Source organism: Rhamphochromis sp. 'chilingali' (genome assembly GCF_963969265.1).
Source record: "Rhamphochromis sp. 'chilingali' genome assembly, chromosome: 2".
In the NCBI taxonomy this organism is placed as follows: domain Eukaryota; kingdom Metazoa; phylum Chordata; class Actinopteri; order Cichliformes; family Cichlidae; genus Rhamphochromis; species Rhamphochromis sp. 'chilingali'.
Genome location: NC_137930.1, coordinates 21,252,220 through 21,277,165, shown reverse-complemented (window position 1 = coordinate 21,277,165; position 24,946 = coordinate 21,252,220). Strand labels below are relative to the sequence as shown.

The following is a 24,946-nucleotide window of genomic DNA, read 5'->3' as shown; positions in this document are numbered from 1 at the left end:
TACTATAATAAACTGTACAAGTCCTATATATATCATTATATAAATTATTGTTTCTGTTATTAAATAATGCATTATTAATTTACTGGTTATAAATGAGCAATCTTGTAATAAGACCTCTCCAGACTGAGAGTCATTCCTCTGAGCGGTTCAATCATTTATCTTGTGGCGCATCGTCTATTTATTAACTGCAAATGTTAAATTAATTTAAAAATGAACGTTTCATCAGTTGAATTTTTCATTAGAACATTTTAATTGAATTACTACAAGGTAGAAAAAAGCCCAGGCCACTCACAATGTGCTGTCGTTTATAGTTGTTTATATCACCTACCTACTGGATTTCCAGGCCTTCTGTTGGGGTCAATGAAGTTGAGCTACCGTGAGGAGAAAAATTATGACATCAAAGCGGAGCGAGTCTCGTGTTTTATTAATGTGAGCTTAAGGTTTTAATATTAACAGAAGTTAATGATGGACATGTCTGATGAGGTGTTTAGAAGTTGAACTCGTAATTGCACAAAGGCTCTGGATGCATTCCCTGCTCGAGTTTACTACAACATGTTGGAGGTGTGGGGTCTGTCACATGCTGTAATTACACAGTAGACAGTTAAAGCTTGCCCTGTACTTATGTATCCCTGCCCGGTTTATTTTATGCGATGTTCAGCACTCAAACAGCATCATTAATTTAAATGGAAAATTCCACAATGGTATATGCTAAGCAGTAATTGTCCTCATTCAAGGCTCAGCTGGACAGCCCAGATGTACATGTTTATAAATCAATCTCTTACATAATTGTAGGGGTTGCAGTGTGTTTGTCAGGGCTAAAGCTTAGCAGTGATTTATCTGCTTTGTTGCAGCATTTTGTTTTTAAATAGATGTTACGTAATATTTTCTGGATGGTTCCTGCAGGCACTGAAAAGTCTTAAAAAGTACTAGATTAAGCTTCCTCCATAAGGGTCAGCTATATGCTTTGATGTTGCTAGTAGCAGCTAGCAGACCCCGCATCTTAAAGTGATAGATTAAAAATGAGCCAGTATTAATTGATGCTCACAAACACAGCTTAGGTTTCTTGGCATATCTGGGTCCTTGTTGTGTCTCAGCTCCTCACCCTGGAGCTTTTTTAAATATTAGGTATATCTCCAACCGTTGCCCTTTGTTGTGTAAAGCCGTAGCTTTGTGGGAAAAAATCCCAAGTAACATATAACATTTGTTTTTATTTGTATTTTTCTTTTATTATATATTAAATCTGTGGTTGTTTTTCCTTAGATAAAGCCTACTTTGTGTGAATAGGACATGTTTGAGTGTTCCAATAGAGTAGAAAAGCATTTAGTGTGTCCAAACCATGAGAATCAACATGGTGCAGTTGTTATAAATATGTACACCAAGCTAGGACTGGCTTTGATCCTCTTTTGCCTTCAGAACTGCTATAATTCTTTGTGCCACAGATTTAACAAGGTGCTGGAAACATTTGTCAAAAACTTTGGTCCATATTAACACGACAGCATCACACAGTCGCTGTATATCAATGATGTGAATCTTTCATTTCACCTCATCCCAGAGTTGCTCTATTTGTTTGAGATCTGGTGGCTGTGGTGATGATGCTCTTCTGCATACCTTGGTTTTAATAAAGCATTATTTGAGTTATTGTTACCTTTCTATCAGCTCAAAGCAGTCTGGCCTTTCTGCTCTGACCTCTGGCATCAACAAGGCATTTTCATCGAGAGTACTTCCATGTGTTTGTGCAGGGACGTCTCACTAAATCAGCAGTTTCGGAAATACTCGGATCAGCCCATCTGGCAACGACAACCATGCCACATTCAGAATTGTATTAATCACCTTTCTTCTCCATTCTGATAGTCAGTTTGAAAATCGTCAGGTCGACTTGACAATCTCTCCATACTTAAACGCTGGCATCGTTGGACTATTAATAGAAATGTCTGGTTCCAAAGATAAAGCGATGCAGTGATTATTTGGTATTACAAATAGGGACAGGTGGATACTGCAGCACCCTCACAGAGACTCTGAGCCGTGTAAATATAGCTGTGAATGTGCAGTTCAGGAATGCGACCGGGATAGCATTGACAGTTGAGGCTCAAACTGACTCAAGTAACTGAACACACACAGAGGCTGCTGGACAAAACCCTTTTTTTACACATGGCCTTCCACGCGTCACTCTGGCGTTTCTTTAGTCTCCCGACACCGCGTGTAAGATTTTGTTTCGTAAATGGACATATTTTGTTATTTTAAAGCTGGACAGTCAGTGTCCTCCATTGCAGAGGTGGTTCTGAGATATGGGGTCACAAGCGATGAACAGAAAATTAAAAGAATCCAACAAAGGGCTGTGAGATGTCCTGTGAGACTCGTGGCGGAGGTGAGAAGGGGAAAAATCCATACTGTTCAGCATATGTGTCCTCTTGCATACAAATTACTTGACTAAACTCGCACATTTTGTGCTCATGGGATAGAAAAATAATTCCAAATCCAATGAGAGTTTTGAATGTCAGAATTTAAGTTGATTATTTCTCTGTTAACTGTTTCATATGCTTTGAAGATGAAATCCTTTGGAATTTGGGTTATGTCTATGCATATATACCTCCAGTTTGGATGACCGAACACATAAATGAGTAAGGGTGAAGATAAAATTTGTCTTATTGACACAAAAAAGAAAGAAAGAAACCAGTAGTAACTTTTACCTGCATAGCCGACGCAGCTAAAAGCCCCACTTGTAAGAGCACTTGTGTGAACTCTGTTGTTGCACTGCATAACACTCATTCTGTCCTTGGGCATTATAGTTTATTCCAAGTCAATCCCTCATGCTGCAAAATCCTCAAATGCACCAAATATGCATTAATAAGCAACCAAAAGTAGTCCCTAACCAGTGCACTTGTTTTTCTCCTATTTAAATAACATCTTTAAAAAAAAAAAAAAAAAAAAAAAAAAGGTTCCTAGCTGTTCTTACTTATACAAATGCAACTATTTGACAGTGACCCATTTTTAAAGATTTGTGTGACGCAGACAGGAGAAAAGTAAAAAAAAAATAATTAAGAGATGGCATTGACTGACAAAATGAAAAACACAGATATTCCCAGCTTAATATTTTATAACTGAAAATATTTAAAAAGTGGGTTTATTCATTCATTTTGTATCTCAGATTTCTAAATCCGTGTGCAGCTGTGGTCTCCAAATCCAAACAGTCTGCATCGGAGAGCTTTTGATCTGCAACGGGAATAAGTACGATGTATACCCCTGCACACCATTCATGTGAAAATATTCCTATCGTTTTATGCAGTTTTGGAGTCTTTCCAAAATTCTTTTTGAGCTAATATTGTGCATACAAAAAGTTAGAAATATGCACACGGATTTTTCTATAGGATACATAGAGCAATTTGTAGAAAGAGCTCTCAACTCTGCAGGCTGAGAACAAAGTCCCCTGCTAGAGGTTAAAAAAAAAAAAGAAAAAGCATGAGCTTCATGCACTAAACAACAGTAAAATACAAAATGGCTTGAGAGAATTTAGTACACACTCAATTATTTACAATGCAGTTTGTGATTTGTAAAATTCAGCATATTAATATGGATGATTCTGTGTACACAAAGTATTTGTGAGGTAGTTAAGAACATTTTCGACCCACTTTTTCCTCTAAATACCAGTATACGTGTGGAAAAAGGCGTACACTGGTTTTTGTGTGTATTTGTGTCTGTCTATACATCTGGCCCCAGGTGTTCAGTAGTTTCAGCTCTACTGACTGCAAAGAATCTACAGAAAACATTTGTGTTTGCTGCTTTCTTAAATCAAATTCAAGTGAAAATGATATACTGTCTGAGCACACGAGCCCATGCCATATTTAACTGCATTCTTGGACTTTATCTTTTTAAATCACTTCTTGTCCTTTTTTTTAATGTCCCATATTTACTTTGCTTTACTGCCATCAGCAAAATGTGACATAATTGCATACATAAAGTAGTAATATCCATACCAGTGTTACAAGAATCTACTGTGTGCTCAGCTGTGTATGTGAAGCCTGGGGGATTTGTGCGTATGCATGCAGGCTTTCAAGATTTTTTTCAGTTCAGCTCTTAAATTCTGCCGTTCTTTGTTCTGATTCAGAGCATGCTTGGTCCTTTTGATTTGTACACATTGAAAGAAAACACCATCCATCATAGAGAAAAACACCCCGAAGTGACACACATGGATGAATGTATGCTGGGCAGCAAGGAACCATCAGCTCAGTGGTCTACTAATAAAATCAATACATTTATCAGTGGAAATAATCAGCTTCTTTTTTCTTTCATGGTAAAAAGTACAAGAAACTACACCCTCTTTGAAGTGAAGGTTTTTACATGTGAGGACTGAATACGAATAATACTAGCAGGTCTTATGATTATGGAAATGCAACCTGAGATGAACTACAAAACTTATGTCATTACTTATTTAACAAAAAATAAATAAATCCTGCAGAAGCATTGCATTACTTTCATAGTAGGGGCCAGGTGCTGCAAATCAAATGCACTTGATTAACTGAACCAGTGTATGCATCTCTATAAAAGCAGAATTTTGGGGACTTTGGAGTATTCAGGAGTGTGTTAACACAATACCAAGGAGGAAAAACATCAGCAATGATCTTGAAGAAATAGTTGTTGGTGCCCATCAATCTTGGAAGGGTTATAAGACCATTTCCAAACAGTTCGACGTCCATCATTCTATAGTGAGGAAGATTATTCACAAGTGGAAAATATTCAAGACACCAAATTTCCCAAGAGATGCAGGCCTCAGTTAGCATCTTAAATGCCGAAGTTCATGACAGCACAATTAGAAAAAGACTGAATACATTTTTTTTATTTTTTTTGTTTGGAAGGGTTGCCAGGAAATGATTCGTTCCTCCAAAACAAACCCATCTTACAGCTTATGTTTGCAAAGTTGCATCAAATAAGCTACAAGACTTCTGGAACATTGTTCTCTGAACAAGTGAGGCCAACGTGGAAATGTCTGGTCTTAATCCACAGCACCACATTTGACACGAAAACAAACCCAGCATATCAGCGCAAAAAATCAGCGCTATAAAGCACGGTAGTGGAGCGGTGATGATTTGGGCACCTTACAGTCACTGAGTTGACCATAAACTCCGTAAACCAAAGTATTCTAGAGTCAAATGTGAGGCCGTCTGTCTGGCAGCTAAAGCTTGGCAAAATTACAGCAGAACAAGAATCCCGAACTGCAAAACTATAACAGGGTGGCTTAAAAAAGTCCAGATCTCAACCTGATTGAAATGTTTAAGAAATTTGTATAAAGTGACATTGTGTGATGTGTGTTGTTCATCTCAGGTTGTATTTACCTTATCGTAAGACCTGGTAAGGACCAGATAATCCTTTATTAATTCCTTATATATCAAACTTTAAGGTGTCCTTTCTTTTTACCGTGACTATATAGGATTCCTCACTGAATTAAAATGTATATAAAGATTATAATTTGCAAATAAGTTTTCAACATCTGCAGGTAACGAATAGCACGTGTAAATAAAAAAAAAAGCCAGACTGTGCATAATATTTCTACATTTTATTAGGCATGAAAAAGACCTCTTTATATTATATATATATATTTTTATTTTCTGAGGGTTTGTTTCCCCAGTGGTGTGCATTTTCACAGTTTTAAATATTTTACCAGAACTGACCCATTTTCAAGTATTGGTGTAAAAATCAAAGCGGAACAGAAAAAAATTCCCAAAAAACACATTCGGCCTGAACTGTTTCAGTGCTGTATTTCCAGAAAACAAACCAAAAAGAAAGGAGGGACACACTTAGTTGCTCCTATTATCTTTTGGGCTACATTTAAAATGACGACTTATAATCGCTGACACGAGGAGAACAGCACAATGGAGCAGCACCTGTGGAATACTAACTTTCGTGGGGTATGGCCAAAAGTAAAAGCCGGAAAATGAAGGCAGGTGGTCCTGAGTGTGAACTCAATTTGAATTTAGTTCACTAGATAACTAAATAAGGAAATGAAACAAAGCTAGCAGTCCTCACAGGAACTGTAAAGGGTGTGGGTTTAGGAGAGGAAACACTCACTTGGCACAGCCCTACTAGCATGGCTATATTCATAATGTTTCTCTGGAAATACAAACGTGCATTCAATAAAAAAACAACCAAAGAAACAGGTCTGTCACTAAGTGCCAAGAGCTTTTTGAGTTCACGTGTCTCTAAAAACAATGCATAGTTTTGGCTTTGTCCAATTTTGGCACCTTTGTTTTTTCACTATTTGTACAGCAAAAGTACAACATTGTGGTTTTGTTTTTCTGTGGCTTAGTCAAGGAAGCACATACAGCATTTTTGAAGTTTCCGCACAAACACAAAACACACATTTTCATCTACACAAAGCTCAAAAGATTGAGACACACACAGAAGACAATTGGTGCCCTTTGCCTTCAGTATTACATAAATGCTGTTGATAGCTGGCAGGCACCCACTTGGTGAGCCCAGTACTTTAATTCTCTCGGATCTTAATACAATACAATTACAATACAATGTTTACATGCTGCGAAGCATTTCCTGTTTTCTAGTAAACAGGCATGCTGCTGAATATGGCTTGTGCATGTGTTCAGACGGTCCACGTGCCGGGCTGATAAATGAGTTCTCACTGCCAATGTGACACTGCTGTGACAAACAGATACCAAGCCAGGCTGGTCCCTTCGCCTCGGGGTGATTTTGTGTGTTTGTGAGGGCAAGCTCATTTTATGACAAGGACACAACCTTCCCTGCCCTCTGCTTATGTGTGTGAGTGAGATGGGTGACTAGAGAGAGAAAGACAGAGGGAGGGTCATGACTCAACAACAGCATAAGCACGAGTGAAACTCCTCATCTTGCCTAAATCCTCCCAGCGGGAATTAAAGCACACGCACACACTGAAAGTCAGTGACTGTGTGTCAGCACTTAATTACATTACACGTGGTCCAACTTGAGTACGATCCACGGTGTCCACCGGTCATCGCGCGGCTTTCCGCGGAGCAGACGGGCCGCTTATTGCCCGAGAGAGGTCGGTGGGTTCGCAGCATGAGCGGCATCACCTTCACTACAAGCCACAAGCTGAAGCAACTTGACATCCAAGTTCTCTGAAAATGCCAGCGTTATTTTTAAGCTGCTGCAAAGATCTAAGTTGGATCCGGTTTGTTGTCACCTTCACATTCAGCGTCCCCCGCTCCCCACCCCTCCACCCAGCCGCCTGCTCTTTGCTCGAGGTAAACGCAGATGTTACCCGTCACCTTAATTAAACTCCACTCCTATGTGGAACAGATCGTGATTATTTACGTTTGTGTGTGCCTGCTTTCTCAGTGAAAGTGGCTGATGTAGGGCCACTGAAGGACCGGACCAAGTCTGGTGGTATACAGCGTATGATGCTTGGACTCTGAAACAGCAGCCCAGTGACCTTTGTGAAATGCACGAGCAGATCAGACTTGAATGCAGATGATTTCTTTAGTTGGCGCTGAACACACACAGACTGGGGAGGGGCGGAAGGAAATTGCAAGATGCTTCGAACAACTGGAAGTGAAAAACTGTCTACACAACCCATAGTATATTTGGGATACCATTGATAAGTAAATGACCCCTGTCCCCCTCCTCCCTTATTGCCAAATTTAGCCTGTTTCTTCACGCTTTTGCAAGCAGTTTCAGTTCACCACCAAAGCCCTTCTCAAAGATTAGCACTTAAATACGCATCGTTTCATCGACCGTCGATCTTTAGCTGACCAGAGCCACTTCCTTATGTGTGTGTGTGTGTGTGTGTGTGTGTGTGTGTGTGTGTGTGTGTGGGGGGGGGGGGGGGGGGTCGTGCACCAGCGGTGAAATAAAAAAAACACGGGCCCCACATTTCTGCAGCGAGGAGAGAGCTAAGGAGAAGTGGGTCATCTATATGCCAACTGAGCATCGAACTCGCATGCCTCCTGCTCTGCTTTTGCAGCCTCGACAGCAGATGAAAAAAAAAAATAAAAGAGGCAGAGAGGAAGTGAATAAGTGAGCGAGTGGGAGGAGGAGCACTGGTGGTAGATAAAGATTAAAAGTGATTGAGGGTGAGGGACGGGGGGGGAACAAACAGAAAAATCTGTTAACATAGAAGACAAATGATTGGATTAAATTAGATGGAAGGCAAATTAATGGCAGCAGCAATAAAAATGCGATGACAAAAAGATTGCAGGAGCAAAAAATAAAAGACAGACTGCTGTTTTCATTGACCACTTATTAAAAAATATTTCCCTTCTTATTTATAACAGATATTGATTGCTCAATGTGAGCAATGTGATAAGGAGGAGGCGAGACAGGATGGGTGGAAAAAAAAGATTCGAGAAGGGAAGGAAGTAACAAGGGGCCCTGAGATGGCGTAATATCGAGAAAAGAGAACTTGTTTTCTGCTACTTTGCTAAAACAGTAAAGGTTTGAGTAAAATAAGTGAAATGAGGTCAGCTGTGGAGTTTTTTTTATGCTCAAGTTGTTATTGCATGTTTTTGTGTTTATGTGTGTGTGCTGAGGGCTGCTGATGAGACTCGCCTCTCTGTATGTCCATCTGCACAGAGCATCTCCTCTCTTGCATAAAGCACTTGAAACACAGCTCAGCTAGTTAGCTCAGTTGTGTAACTGTGTCTGTGCATAATGCCAGTTGCGTTTGTTAAGACAATAGATTCAGCAGGTAAATGAAACCCAGAAGCCAAGATCTGAAACCCGAGTTTTTCCTCAGTGCTGTGGTTCCTGTCCTAAACCCACACGTGCCAGCGCCAACAGTCTGGAAGGAACGGGCATGAGTTTACCACATACTGCATTGCACTTTGTTTAAGGCTAAGAAGTTCGCAGTGGAAAGCAATGTAATGTAAGGCAGCATGGATTGAATGTCTTGCATGTTTGTTTTTTTCTTTAAAAAGTACTAAAATCTAGTATGTCACCCAATGCAATGTGTCATGTAGAGAACACAGCAATAACATCAAATACAATTAAATACGCTTCTCTTCCAGTCCATAAATTAAAAAAACAAAACAAAACACAACTGATGCTTGTTCATGACCTTTGTGCATATCCACCTGCACACGCACGGTCATAGAAAAACTTCAATCTGCCCTGGACTCCCAAACCCTACGTCGGTTGGCTCAAACAATTATACAGTACTGTAAAAAAATAAAACAAATGCTCTCTTTCGTTTTTGCAGTTTAGCACAGTGAGACCCGACCAAGTCTGAAGGTAGAATAGTTGCATTTTCTCCGGTTTCAAAAGTGCCTTTAGAAAGTGTTCAAGCCCGTAGCTCAAAGCAACAGCTGGTCTTTTGTTTTGTTTTCTGAGAGCTGGTTTCATTTTCAAACATGAGAGAATATAGAGACAGAAAAAAAGAAGAGTTAAAGCAGTGAGAGCTGGTGAGGAGCAGGAGTAAAAGAAAGAAACTAAAGAAGATGATACTGTTAAGGTATCCAAGGCCAGTCAGTGAAAGTCAGAGGGAAAACGGGTCAGTATTTAGGTGGGATGACCACCACAGGGTCACCAGTCTTTGGCCGCCACATCAGCACCTGGGCGTCGTTGGCATTGGGCTTGACCATGGCGTTGGGGGGGATGGGCTCATTCTTTCCCAGAATCTGTGGCTGTACCTGGGCCACGGGCTCTTTCAGAACGGCCCTTTGACCCAGCGGCTTCTCCGGGTCCACTTTTATGTCAAGCCGCATCCTCCAGCGGATCGTCTGCAGGACCAGCGTCTCTGAGGTGGCCTGATTGATGGCCACGAGCCAAGTCGTGAAGCTCTGGTCGCGGAAGATGCTGCTGAGCTGAGGCACATTGCTGTCGCTGACGGGCACTCCCCAAGTCACGCTGGGGTAAAAATTGTCATTCATACTGACTACAAATTTGCTGTCCTTCTTGGTGGGGCCTATGACGGTGCAGGTTTCAGTAGTGTTTCCGTACCACGGGTAGTTGACGCCGTCTGAGTCGCTGATGGCCTGGATCTTGCTGTCACGTAGATCAGGGAGTTCCCAACTTGACCTGGAAGTTGAAAGGAAGCACAGATGAGGATTCACAGACACTGATCCTTTATTTAAAATCATTTGTTTTTGAAGGGAAAACTGGATGTAAGCACATGTAAAATGTTATATAATAATGCTTAACAGGGTATGAAAGACGCAGCACAGTAATCTGACCTTTTATCTTAGGTCATTTGACCCCTTTAAAACACTGATAAAAATGATGAAGAACAGTAAATACATAATAAATGGAACCACAAGTGTGGCCTCCTCAGTTGATAGATTTTTCGGTCTATCTACCAAACACAGGACAGGAACAGTAAATTGGATCAAAGTCTCACAGTTGGATGCTTCCAGCAGTAACGTCCTGCTGAGCTGGAACCCAATACAGTGATGAAATATTTTGACATGCACAGCGGGCGACACCGAACGACTTAAGCGACCCTGCACCTCTGCTCTGTCCACCTATCGACTTTCCGCCCGCAGCAGGAAAAAGATTACCTTTCGTTCAAAGAAACCGAGGCTCAGCAGAACAGAGATAACAGTGCGATCACCAGCCCGCATGACTTACTAGCCTGCTACGCCTGGCCTCACATTGTGATTTATGAATTCACCCAGGGGGGTTGGTGAGATTAGCATGTCAGGCATGGTAATAGCAGGCCCGTGTGTGTCTGTGTGCAAATGTGCATTTCTGTTCTGAAGGATCCCTTCATCCTCTAATACGATGCCTCCCAAACATTTTGTAGCAACTCCCCATTTTGTCATGAACTCACACATTTCCTCAATTCAAATTATTTGACACCTTCTGTTGAAAATTCTTCCAATTCATCATTTATGACTGTATGATTTACGGTAAACCTCAAGCTTGTGTTTCATTGAGTGTAAAAAGAGCACATGTATCGGAGGAGGATTAACCTAGAGCTGCGGGCTCATCTACACGCTGAGGAACTTTGATCACGCCTGGGGAAAGCACTGCAGAGATAGGGCTTACTTCCTGTTTGCGCCTTCACTGCCTGCTTTGTCACAAGCAAATGGCCTCCCATAGGTCGTGTTTGTGACACAACCGCAGACACGCTAAAATGATTCACCCACTCTTTTTTTCTTCATTCTTTTTTAAAGAGCTGCTAGGCCATTTTTTACACCGTGACTTGTGAGCATGTCAGTTTCTGTATAATGTTAAGTGTGCAAGACCATAGATACAAATATCTAAATTATCATCTATATTTGGAAAGCAGAAAAGTTTTAACATGTAACTCTCAGAGTTAGCGTGAATAAAGACAGACTCTGTTTCCCAGACATAGATTGAGATGAGTGTTAGACTAAAAACTTCGTTTCAAAGGAGAAGCTTGCTGGATTTAAACGTTCAGTCTAGCCTTAGGCCTAATCCATGTCTGAGAAAATGGCTAAAAAGGTGTAAATGGCTAAAAGCATTACAGAAATACTGAATGCGTGGTGATAGAAGGGCAATAAAAAAAACTTTTAAAGAAATGGATCAGTGGAAAATTGAGCAACTTGACCAAGATACTGAGTTTAACTGTATGACAAATTCTTTGCAAAAACCCCCACTTTGAGTATGCAGTAAATGACATCTGGTTTATTCACCTCTAATGAATGAATTGTGTGATGTTACAGAAGAGGTAGTTTAGCTCATGTGGCAAGTCTTAAAAAAACCTGTAACCGCTGCTGTCATAAAGATAGTTGTGATTCCCTCTCACCTAGAATTCTTCCGGTCTTAGGCCTCGTACGCTGCATGTCAAAACTGAAAGCTGCCTACCAAAATGTGTTCTAAATAAGAATCTATTTAAAACTGAATTATATATGAAAAGTTGAAGCTTTATGCCGAAAGAAAGGATTTTAAATAAGCTTTTTTGAGGATTTGTCCATGCACTGAAAAGGTCCCATCACAACTGCGAACAAAAGCAAGCAGTGGAATTGCTTATTTCCTGTTTTTGCACCTTTGCTCTCACACTCGTTTGCATGTTGCGGGCAAATAGTTTGGAAAGCAGTCTGTTTGATTTTTTAAAAAGAAAGAAAGAAATGATAAAGACGCCCAGGAAATGCTTCTTTTCCCCCCCTCCCCCACGGAGACTGAAGACTAGGAACAAAAGTAAAGACAACAGGGTGTCAGAGCAATCAACAAGATAATTGCATCATCGAGCTTCACCGTTTTCTGTGAAAATAAATGTTCCTCCCATGACTGTTATGTTCTATATTCAACAGGGATACGATTTCTTTCAAGACGTAGCTATAATAAATTGGATTTTTTTTTTGTTTTCTTTGTGCATGTCTGTTATGTTTTTTTTCTGAATACACACAAACTGTTCAAACTCGATAAACTGCACCTCGTTAAAAGCCCATGGGTGCACGGGGGAGAAGAAGTGATGGATGCAAACAGAATCCCGAGCACATCATCCAAAGCCAGCAGAGAAATCAGCAGCATTACCATCCTCGGCTGTTCTGTCCAATTACAGTACACTGAAGTTTTATTAGCATCAAAGGAGCTACTTAGTATGAGAGTCTCAGCAGCGGTAGCAGACTCATCTCTTACAACCTAAGTGTGCCTTTAAAAATGTACATAAGGAATAGCCTTTTCTTTCATTGTTTGTCTTTGCAGGAAAGAAATGCTTAGCGTTCCTAACACTGGACAATGATTTAAAGTCAATGTTCGAATGCACGAGATTCAAGGATTTTCCCTCTGTAAACACTGCTGTACATCTGGGTGCGCACATTCTAACACCCCTATATACAGCGCAGTGCTATATATACATATACCATATCTGTTACAGTCATGTAGGGTAATTCAAGTCAAGAGTGCATTTACTACACACTCACTGGCCACTTCATCAGGTACACCAGTTCAACTGATCATTAACGCAAATATCTAACAGTTAACCACACAGAACCAACTCTGTGTTTTTAGGTGCGTAGACATGGTCAACACAATCTGCTAAAGTTCAAAGTGAGCAACAGAAAGAGAAAGAAAAGTGATTTAAGTCACGTTGAAGACTTTAAACATGGCATGGTTGTTGGTGCCAGATGGGCTGGTCTGAGGATTTATTGATAATGGTCTGAGAAAAAAAGGAAAAGCAGTGAGCGAACTTGTCTCTTTGATTCCTGAGTTTGGAAGAATAGCCAGACTGCTTTGAGCTGATAGGAAGGCCATAGTAAATGAAATAACCACTTGATACAATCATGGTTTGCAGAAGAGCATCTCTTAATGCACAACAGGTTGAACATGGACAGCAATGGGTTACAGCAGCCAAGACCACACCAGGTGCCATTCCTGTTAACTTCTAACTGAGGCTCACCAAAACTGGACAATAGAAGATTGGAGAAACATTGCCTGAACTGATGAGCCTCGATTTCTTTGCAACATTTGGGTAGAATTTGAATCCAATCCAATCCTGAAGGCAAAATGCGTCCAAGCTGGTACTAGCATAGTAGAACTAATGAAATGGTTGTGAGTGTACCCTTATGTGGTTTCTGAGAAGACTAAAAAATGTGGTAAGTGGAATTATATATAGTCATGATATCAGACATTACCAGTAATGTCAAAAACAAAATTTACCAAAATGATATTATCTCAACAGCTATGGAAAATTTGAGAAAAGCATAATGCCATCAGTTTGTCTTCAGCATCATTTATTTTGTTTTCTGTCTGTTTCGGGAACGTGGCGTTGGTGACAGCGAGCTTATAGTGTCTATGTTTTTGTCTTTTTATGGTGGGAGGTGACAAACACAGGGGTACAATACCACCACTTATATGCTGCGTAACCAGATAGTTACAGGTGCTAGTTTAAATGATCATACATGTATTTGCATTTCATCTATGTTTCATTCTCATTACTGGTGTATTGCGAAAAACGTCTTTTTCAAGTTCAGCATTTTTAAATGCATGCATGGTTTTGAATGTGGGTTTTCTTCTCAGCATGTATTTGTATACCATTATCTAAAAAAAAAAAAGAACTTGACAAAAGATGGAAAGTGTAAAATCTAGCCAGATAAAAGGGCCAATAAGACCCAGTGACACTGAGTTTCAGAAAGTAATTGGGCTCTGTCCCTCTCTCTGTGTCATACAGGCCCATACTGGGGTGTGGGGTGTCCGGGACGGGACTCTAATCTTAGTCGTGCAGCACCCAAACATCCTCTGCTGCCGTGTCTACAGATAAAGCACACGGATCAACTTGCGTTTGCCTATCACATGATACAAGACAAACCCTACGTATGTAAACACTCGTTCTGAGAAATAAAGGAAATTAGATTAGATTAGATTAGATAGAACTTTATTAATTAAAGAGCGAGCGAGACCTTTTTATAGTCCCTGGGTGAGATGAGCACAGTTAAAAGCAGCATTTGTTCATGTTTGCTTTATTAATAACGACTGATGAAAAAATAACTCCACTCCAAGGAGGGGGCATCAGAAAGGTTACAGCAACTATTATTTCTCATCAGTGTCCCGCACTCAAACACGTGTAAGCTCTTGAAGGTGTTTGCAGCCTGCAAGCATATGCTTAAAGCCCATGTGTTGTGGGGACAGTCAAGCTATTGATTATTAAAACACACTCACAGTTATCTTTTAAGTTCTTTAAAACTGATGCTAATATGTGACGTTCCGCTTGCATGACACACGTGTGCCCTTGCTGAACTGGGAGAACCACATGCAACCGTAGGCTAGTTTCACTACTGTGAAATATTTCCTCTAAGAAGTAATTTTAGCATTATTTGCAATATAAACCAGAAACTGAGATATTCTTACAATTTAAACCATAAATTACACAGGAATTAAGGTTCTGGCTCTGTTGGGTGGCTGGCACTAACTCTTTCTGCTACTCGTCTTTGCCCGTACTTAAAGAACTCAAGCTCATTTGCTTATGTTAAACTTGTTAAACCTTTTACCTAGACGTCCTTTCAGTAACTGTTCCTGGCAGATTTTTTGATCCAATTAAAGTCTTCCTACTTGGACTCTTCACATTTTCAAGATGTAAGCACTCCCAAAAAGTTGTTATAACAGTGTCAGCTTTAAGTCTCTTAAATTTTAACTTCTCTTTGTCACATCTGTGAGCTAAATAGTTTCAAGTTCTGAGCTTTTGCTCAGAACTTGCTCAGAACTAAGACAAGTAGTGAAGCTGTGATTGTTTCCCTGTGTTGGGGTCGTACATTAGAAAGCACATTTAGTTCCTTAACATTTGTGAGCATTAGATACTTTCTTTGGGGTTTGTCGTGGATTAAATCTAGAATGGCAAAATAATCTGAATAGTTTTTGGAAACCAAGCTCACAGTTGGCTAACTGGAATAAAATTCATTTAATTAAAAGTAGAAGAGCCAATATTGACCAAAAGTGTCAATAGCAAAAAATGCCACTTGCAAACTAACTCAAATGACATATTTATTCATCAGCTGGAATGATGTCAAAGGTGATTTTTCTTTTTTTCATATTTGAATCTCATCCACATGCGTTCAACGCGCTGTCATCCCTTACACCTGACCAAGCAACAACAAGACCCGAGGATACTCACATTCCTTTGTCCCCATACGTGTTAAAGAACTCCATGTGGTTGCAGGCTTGGATCCAGCCGATGGTCCACGTCTCCTTAGCTGCTACTGGTGGCACCAGTATTCGGGCGTTCGCTCGAAAGTGCGGCGTCCGGTAGCGCAAGACCACGCCGGATGTCTCGTCGATGCTGGTGGGGTTGGAGTCGATAGTAGCGTTCAGCTCCAGGATGACGATGCTGTCTCGGAAACTCTTGGGCTTACATCTGATACTCTGGATGCAGCCCATTGCATTAAATAGCAACACAGTCCACAAGAACGTCCAGCAGTCTGGAGGAAAGGAAAGACGCATGGAAACAAGCAAACGATCACCACAGTTGGTTCCACATCATGTTTCCCCAACAGAGAGAAGAAAAAATGGTTTACCAGCACAAAGAAAGTATTTATATGAAGCAATGTTTCTCACGAAAAGCCATGCATTCTTTTTCTTTTATCCAAAACTACAAAAGAAGGCAGGCCTAGAAAATCTTCACAACAGAGCGCATGCTTCCCAGTGCGTGAACGCAGCTTCACCAAAACAGGCTCTGGCACCAGAAATGTTCTTAACCGAGCGCAGATGTTTTCATGCTGCCAAAGTTACAAGACACTGCCACACAAAGTTCTGGCCTTTGGGCAAAGTGGGTCCATTTGGAAAGGTTCGTGGCATGTATGAGCTAAATAATTAACACACGCAAAAAAAAAAAAAAAACTACTTGTGTTACAGCTTGGCATCAGATTCTCCTTTGCGTGTGCACTCAAAAGATATAACCCTGTGACTGCGTCCAGCTGGTGACGAGAATCCTAATCACAAATATTGGAGGTTTTCAAGAGTGGACGCCCACAGTTTAAAATGCCTCTAGTGTAACGCGGAGCAGCCGAAAGTCCGTTTAACAAAAGCGTAAAATGTTCCACCAAACTTAAAATATTGGCTTCAGTTTCTCATAAGGAAAAGTACCATTGAACGCTACATCTGCGAAACAGAGGTTCTGGCAGTACAATTACGAACTGAGGTCTGTTTTTTTTCTTTCCCGTTTTTAAAGCCGACAAAGCAACATGCAAAAAAAAAAAAAAAAAAAAAAAAGAAGAAGAAAGAAAGTCTACCTATAAAACAATTCACTGGAAAGTCTCCACTGAATTGTTTGGGGCGAAATCCTGGAGAAATTCAGCGTAAACGGCGGCTCGCACAGTTCTCCGGTCACAGAGGTAATTCCGTTATCTCCTTCCACAACCGATCCCGTTATTTATTTCTTCGTCCCCTTCTCTCCCTTTTCCTTCCAATTGCAAACAATTTCAGCGTCCCGTTAACAGAGGTAGCATTTCTCCGAGCGCTGACAGTCTGGTCGAGTTTGAGACTGAGCACCGCAACATCCAAAAGGACGGCGCCGGGTCAACTTTTGCGACCATTCCACGGGATCAGGTGTCAAACTGAATAAAAATAATAATAATAATATATAGATACAAAATATGTATAATGCAGCTCTGATGGAAGAAATTCCAACTGTTACATAGTTCGACCGAGCGGACAGCTGCAGTGCTCCGAGAGATGGGCTGCAGTTCAGCCTAAATTCCTGCACAAGCTGTCATTTCTCCGCGCTCGTCCCATCTCTGCCTCGGCAGGTTCACCCCGACACGCATTGGTCTATCTGAGCTGCCTGGGAAGCAGCTTTTAGTAGTCTTCCTGACGACACTTCCGCTCTGCGAGTGTTGCAAGCATGCTGGGAAATGGAGGCTAAAGGTCCCTCATTTTGAGAAGGTTATAATTATAACTGATAACATATAATTAGTAAGTGATTTTTGAGAGCCTAAAAGAGCCCCCACAGGTAACTTAAGACGCGTGTCCGCTCTCTTTGGGTGGTATTGAAAATTTGGACACAGACAAATGAAATCATCTTTGTGGGGTTTTTGGAAATGTCTTTCCACTGACTAATCAGTGGATCACAGTCAGCTTTAAATAAATTATAAATGATTGATAAATTTTGATTTATTTATGTATTTTGCTGTAGTGTGGCAGTAGCAGACAACAAATGGTCTGATCGGTGCGATAAATTCTGTAAAAATGTAGGTTGTGTGCTCATCGCTTTTTCTTTTCTTTTCTTTTCTTTTCTCTTTTTTTTTTTAACCATTTCTGAACATTTGAAATTGTTTCCGTGGCCCTCCATAAGCCCTGCCCCCTGTCTTTGTGTGTAATAAAGCCGAATGCGGGGTTTCTGTGAGTCCTGGCGCTGTCTGTTTAAGCACCTTGGAGAACTCCGCTGTTGGCGCTGGAGCGCAGCGCCCAGGCTGAATCGGGAATCGTGCGTAAGCTACGTCAAATCCGCCAGGAACAATCAAACGCTACACTGCCTGCGCTGCGCTGCCTTGTCTTTTCCCTTTTCTTGTCGACGGTTTGGTGATTGTCAACTTTCCTCTGATTTTGCGCGGATCGCTTTATATACGTGAACGTCCTCTCTGTATATCGGAGAGGATTTAGAGAGATGTGCGCGCTCCCGTGCTCTCCCTTCTTCGCTCGGTAAGATGACAACGCCGTGTCTTTCGTAGTCTCTTTACACAGTGTTTTTCTTTCTTCTTTTGTTTTAAATTTGCACTGAGCTTGATTTCCACCAAAAGCACGCGCAGTGAGGCACCTGTTAGTGGTGTATCGGTGCGTAACGAAATGTTCATGTTGTAATTTTTATCTCCGTGCTTTAGATCGTGTTTCTCTGGATTGGACGGAGCAGATGCTATTCAATACACTCTTCCTCCCCGCATGGCATAAACACCACAGACAACGTGCATTCCAGCGTGTCTAAATATATCTATTAAGGCCACAGGAGGTGGGGGAGGAGTGGTGTAGGGAGGGGAGGGGGGTTTATCCTGGGACATTTCACTGTCTTGCACCACTTGCATTATCTTCTGGAGATTGGCAATCGGTTATTATAGCCACAGAAGAAAACTTGGCCCCAACACCCCCAGTATGCCCTCCAGTGTGAGATCCAGGGCGCGGGAGAGAAACAGCGTCCTGGGCAGACCTGAGTTTATGTCCCTCAACCATCAGCCCCTCTGTAGCGGCGGGGCCCCCGCTGAGAGCCGAGGCAGCTCAAGGCGACTGGGTCAAATCAAGCACCAAACAAGTCAGCAGAGTGAAGAACCTACCGACAGAGGCAGCAGGGACAGAAGAGAGTCCACCAAAATGCCAGAGGAAGACTGCATGCAGCTGAACCCTTCCTTCAAAGGAATAGCAATGAACTCCCTGCTTGCCATTGACATCTGCCTGTCCAAGCGCATGGGGGTGTGCGCCTACACGTCGTCCTCCTGGGGAGGCTGCCGCTCCATGGTTGCCCTGTTGGCTCTCACGGGGCATGGCATCACGTGGATCATTGGCACTATCGTGTGTCTCACACGGAGTAATACCCTGGCTGGACAGGAGGTCCTAGTCAACCTGCTGCTGGGTAAATGCCACACCACACTCACCAACCTCTGTCGTTCAGTACCCAAAATGCACCACGCAGCCATACCTGGCACCCACAGTGACACAGTGTCTTTCCCGCTTCTGTCCTTCTCACACTTGAAACCAGCCAGCTGTGCCAGAAATGAGCTTGCCAAATGAGTTTCAGTGTATTCGTCCTCCCAGTGCAGGGGTTTATTGACAAACAAGTGTGGGTGACATTTTCTGAAGGCACATTTCACAAGTGTTTATAGACTGATTCACGTCTGCTTAATATTACTTGAACTGCTGCTTTTATAGTAGAGCAATGAGAATCTCAACATTTGATACCTTTTCCCAGTTATCAATAAGCAACAGAGAGGAAAACCTGCAAATTCAGAAAGAAAAAGACAAAATATCACCTAGTCTCAGTTTTTTTTTTTTAGTGAAGTCACAACTGCGTATTGAGGTTCCTATGCAGGCAATGTAACCTTTATCATTTTCTCATCTAGTAAATCTTCAGTTTTCTGGTTTGGATTTAACTTTCAAGTATATTCGAATCAAACTGGTAACACAGCACAGTCCAATACTGTCAAAGCAGTCAATCATTCAAGCAAAAGTTGTCTTTTGCAGTACGTTTCTGTCAAATTGTATCACTCAGTGATGATTACTCAGAACCTTCTGAACCGTCTTCATTAAAACATATGAATCTGAAATCTGTGGGCAAGATTCTTTCCACTGCAGGTTTTCTGGTTCCTATTTGTACTCTGTTTGTAGTTCGAGTAGACTAATCAACTGACCAACCACGTCTGAGGTGCCTCTGATTGCATATAGAGTTAAACTGTATGTGGCAAGAGCAAAAGAGAGACTTCATCTGCTGAAACTCAACCTGGAAACTTCCTTTCTTTGATCTGTCTGCATTCGTTGGAACAGGAAGTAGACAGGAAGTTCTTGTTGTACTGAAAGCCCGGACAAATTGACCCATGCCCCCAAAGGCAAAATCAGCAGTCATACATAACAATAACAACTTTATATGTATAGCACTTTTTAAAACAAACAGTTACAAAGTGCTTCACAATTTGGATAAAAACACTTAAAAAAGTCTAAATGGTTACACATGCAAACACAGAGTCAAGCCCACAGGCTTTCATTCATTCCTACATACACACATGTTAGCAGAACAGAAGGTCACAGATAATGGGCAGAAGATTAAAGATCTGCAGTTAAGAAGGGCAGTAACTGCTGGACTTAGAGGCTTTGAGGGCTGTGATTTAGAGGGCAAAGGAATTAGATGATTAAGTCCGGAAGTAGAAATTTGATGAAAATGAGACAGTTTGCTTCTGTGCCTTTATAATTACAGGGATTGGTAAAAAAAACAGCAGCATCAGTGAAATATGAGGTTGGTGAAATACTATAACTGGGTCTTTTTGTTTTAAATTGTGATCTTGGTTTATTAAAACGGATAATGGGCATTATGAACACAGGAGGGCAATCCGGCATACTCAGTTGGTGAGGCCTGAAAGGGGAGCTGCTAAATAAAACACAACTAATCATTACCAGACTAGCTGCTGTCATGCCAAAAAGTGATTTCTGTTTCTGTGTTTTTCATGTGTAATATTGTTGTTTATAATGGCAAATAGGCTGTAGTGAACAAGATTAAGAAAGAGGTTATATATAAAATTAAAAAACTGCCTGTTTTGAAAGCGTCTTTATGATTCTGACATGACATTATAATCTATCCAGTCCTTTTTGGCTAATTAGAAAATCTTTATGGAACTATTATCTTATATTTGTTGCCCTCTTGGCCGGCTCACTCTTGAAAGGGACATTTCTAACGCCAGTGAAACTTTTAACCCGGATAAATGCAGGATAGAAAAAAGTCACTTTGCCAAAAGCTGATTGCAGCTTCTGTCTTGTGACAGGAATTTGCTCTGTGACCCAAAATAACTTTATATGTTAGACAGATTATATACCAACAAGTCATTTACAACAATTTAAATACTTTTCTTTTCTTTTTTTTTGCCAAATTGGGGAAAATCAGTTTTTGGCATGACAGATTAAGGCTGTTTGTTCTTACGCAAGAGAAGTGCATAGTCCTTACTTTGTGCCCAGAAAGGAGAATGCTGTAACTGTAGCATCCTACGCTGGGATGAGGTCCGTTTATTTGGCTTCATGATGGGGTTGCCGGCCGCTCTGGTGTCATCAGCCACCAGTGGTGGAAAAGCTGCAGTGTTATCAGGCATTGTTTCTGGGTCCACACCCGCTTGGCCGTCCACATGGAGTAAGTTGTCATCAGGCATTGCTGTGTAGCAGCTGGAGAGGTTCAGGCTGGGTGGAGAAACAGCACCACTCTGATCCCTCAGGCAGCTATGGACCATCACTTCAGCCCGGGACGACTGATGGGTAGATATCGAGCAGGAGGAGGGCTCAGGACCGGTGACAGTGTCCCACAGCACAGTGTCCTGGCTGCATTGAGTGAAGCAGACTTTTTAGTTTGACCATGCGTCACATCTATGAAGCTGGACAACAGTGAGTCCTTCACATTAAGTTCTTTCAATTCGAGACCCTTCAAATATCCTCTTTTGAAGTTTTTATTTGTGTTCATGAGCAGTTTATCAATGTTTCCAATCAGGGTTGTCATGGTACAGTGGAACAGTATGTACAAACAATGCAAAGGCCCAGGTTCCTAAGAATGGGTTCACACGTTGCTCTTACAAGTCCTGTTACTGACTCAGTACTGGGTTATTGTTTCCATCAGTAACTACATAAAGCTTTACTACAGCACATTTAATATTATCCTGCAGCAAAATTTTGATCTCACTACATCAGATCAGAATTTTCTGAAAGTCTGGGGGACCTGTGTGTATGCTTGTTCATGTGCAGGCATGCACACATAAACACAGTCCCAAACACAGATTAAAGACCAAACAGAAACACAAATCTTGTGTAGCTGTAGCTGCATTGAGCTCTGAGTGGGAGCTATTAAATCTTTGGATTTGGGACACTGTTGAATTGTGTTTGGGACTTTTTTTTTGCCCTAAGTGCTTGCTCAATATTTGTTGGTTGCAGGATAATTTCTGGTCTGTTGAAGTCTGTCAGGAGAAAATATCCCAACATGGTCAACAGAGGGAAGAGGAATTAATGTTAAATACTCGCTGAAAGTATATTTTGTTTTTATCTATCGGGGAAACTAATCGGCCATGACTGGTCTGTCGGGATTAGTTTGATTCAGCCCACTGTTGCAAACACGTGGTGCTGTGCAGCGTAGAAATGTTTCTCCTTTAGGTTTTAAGTTGTTTTACTCGCACGCAACCTGGGACCTTCTCAAAGACTATTAAACATGTCAGAGACGTGTCTTAGCTGTGGAGGGGATGTTCCTATTTTTATCAGGTGTGGTTTGTGTGTGTGTGTGCGGCTTTGTTTCTACTTTTAAAGTACTCAAGTTTATTTCATGTTATATTATCATCTATATGGTTCTGTTAAGCATGCAGGTAAGATTGCAACATTATTGTCAGCATCCATTTCGCTGCTATTACAAGGATGAATGAGAGAGAGTCCGGTGTGCTCTGAATAACCATCTCTCTGTGCCGAGGCCTGTGTGCAGGGTGACAGTAACAAACAGACAGGATTAGGTCATGCTCACCCAGCTGTTGTCTCTAATTAATTTTTCATCATGCTTGATGGAACAGATAGCTCAGTATTAAGCTTTATGTTTCAAGGGGCTTACCTGTGTAGCCCTCCTTCCCTTCTTTTTGTCTTTTGAGAAGCAATAAATGAATGGTGTTTTTTGATGTTAAACACATATAGACAAAGCATTTGTGAAGTATCTCAGTGTTGCAGCGCAGGGTATGTCTGTTTGAGATGAAAATATGAGATATCGCTGGTTTTCACAACGGAAATTTCAACAATCTTTCCACTTTTAGCTGTTTAGGTGGATTCCCCAAAGCTCTTAGTTTGATTACCAGCTCGACTTTCACTATATGTCACCCCCCTGCTCCTTTGTTCTTGTATTTCGTGTCTTTCTCGCATTGTACTTTCCAATAATGGCAAAAATGGCACAAAAAACATTGTGCCTCCATGCCGCCCCCTCCAATACAAAAAACCTTATATAAATACATGTAACCTCCCTTGTTGAAAAGTAAATGTGAACAACAGCAAACATAGAAAAATGGCTTGCTGTGGTCATTACTGTGTTTTACATCTATGTAGAGTATATAGAGCAGGACTATAAGTGCATGTGAGCTGACTAACCACAGTGTGTATGTTAGAATACGCGACAGACTGACTACTCCTTCTGTTTCTCAGCAGCGCGTAGCAGCCTGACCTACTGTCTGCTCACGCCTGCTACACTTCCTAGAATCGGAGTTTATTTATTAGAGCAGTATAACTAGTACCTCACACACTTGACAGTTACTTAGCGTAGGCTTGGTTTAGTGAGTGTGAAGATGGCTTTAAATGGCTTTATTGATGGTCAGAGTGGAAATATTTTTGAGGAGTGCTGTGGAGTTATAAAAGGCGTCTCCGAATGTCTGGTCATGTGAAGCAAATGTTACTCGCTGGTTAGTACTAGTCACCGAAATATCTACTTACACATTTACTACAGTTGTTCTGTTTTATGTGAAGACTAACAAATGGACCAATAGTTTTATAAAACTGATTATTGAGTTGATGTCCATTTGATTTTTTTTAAAAGCTACATCCATCCCCATTAATCATCTCACACCTTAGAGATGTCCAGTTAGGGGAGACAAAGTAAAACCACTCACAGTGGTTGTTTTTCCACAAAATGATCACATTTACCTTAAAATCAATGTACATATCACCAGTAACACCTCTATACTTCTCTGAATATGGTTTCAAGCGATGATCTTTTACTTGTACCATGATTCAAGTCAGGTACTCCTTTAACCATTTTCTTTGACTTTCACTGCATATTCATACTAACTGTCTGCTTTCTTTATTTCATGATAGCCCTCATCCTTGACGTGATGACCGTGGCTGGAGTCCAGAGATTGGTGAAACGGAGAGGACCCTGGGAGATGACACCGAGCTTCCTGGACTGCATCGCCATGGACGTGTACTCTTTCCCCGCTGCCCACGCCAGCCGAGCTGCCATGGTCTCCAAGTTCTTGCTGTCCCACTTGGTGCTGGCTGTGCCGCTTCGCATCCTGTTGGTGCTGTGGGCCTTCCTAGTGGGCATGTCCCGGGTGCTCTTGGGCAAGCACCACCTAACAGATATGGTGTGCGGCTTTGCGCTTGGCATGCTCCATTTTAGCCTAATGGAGACGGTGTGGCTCTCATCAAACACCTGTCAGACTCTTATTTCCATAAGCACGCTGAGCTGGAGCCCCTTTTTCTGAGCTTTTTACTAGCACACATGGCTTGTTTAACCTTGCAATATCAAACACACAGACGGGTGACAAATTAAAGGAAACACTTGGTGCCAGAACAGCCTTATTGCACCTCGGCTTTGTTTCAACAAGACTTGCATTCTTCTGTTCATGATGAAGGCTCAAGTCTTTGGGGTTTTCCTTTAAATTGTCACCTATGCGTTGGTTAAAGTTGCAAAGCAGGTTTTCGTTGCAGGCTGCAAGCAGGAACCCACTAATATTCGGATCCAGATGCTGACTTGCATGCAATTCCTAAACCAGGAAGCTCGCAAGACCTTCATAACGCTTTACAAGTTCTAGTATGACACTGCTTCATAGTTTTAACAAAACACTAACAGCCACAAGCAAAATAAAATATCTGCAGACTGGCTACAGGTTTTCTTGAAAGTGTACATGAAGGAAAAGTGGTTTGGATTTTTTCAAAAGACTTTCATTCATATTCATTTATTATTTAACTTCTATCAAGGACACCAAACTCCATTGGATCTCATTTTTCTCTCTTTTATTTTAGGAGAGTTAAACACAGAAGCCACAACTGAACACTGAAATTTGGAGTTATATTGTTGTATGTAACATTCAAGTATATATGAAAGTAAGGCAGTTTGGATAGTCTACATTTCTTATTTCTTTTGCTCATATGTTTATCATAT

General features: G+C 41.2%; 2 protein-coding genes across 2 annotated transcripts in view; one reads left to right on the top strand and one right to left on the bottom strand.

Moving 5' to 3' along the window:
- nup214 (nucleoporin 214) overlaps nucleotides 1–24,032 on the top strand; it is a 66,246-nt gene extending 42,214 nt beyond the window's left edge. The window contains exon 36 of the mRNA XM_080870000.1: nucleotides 23,878–24,032. Within this exon, the coding sequence (XP_080726126.1) occupies nucleotides 23,878–23,890 (13 nt within the window). The 3' untranslated portion in view covers nucleotides 23,891–24,032. The remainder of the gene's footprint in view (nucleotides 1–23,877) is intronic.
- fam78ab (family with sequence similarity 78 member Ab) lies at nucleotides 5,591–23,862 on the bottom strand. Its single transcript, XM_080870064.1, is given in 4 exon segments — nucleotides 5,591–9,996; nucleotides 15,491–15,794; nucleotides 21,008–21,373; nucleotides 21,376–23,862. Coding segments are annotated over 4 exon segments (1,368 nt in total). The 5' UTR covers nucleotides 21,548–23,862; the 3' UTR covers nucleotides 5,591–9,470.
- Nucleotides 24,033–24,946: the final 914 nt, after the last annotated feature.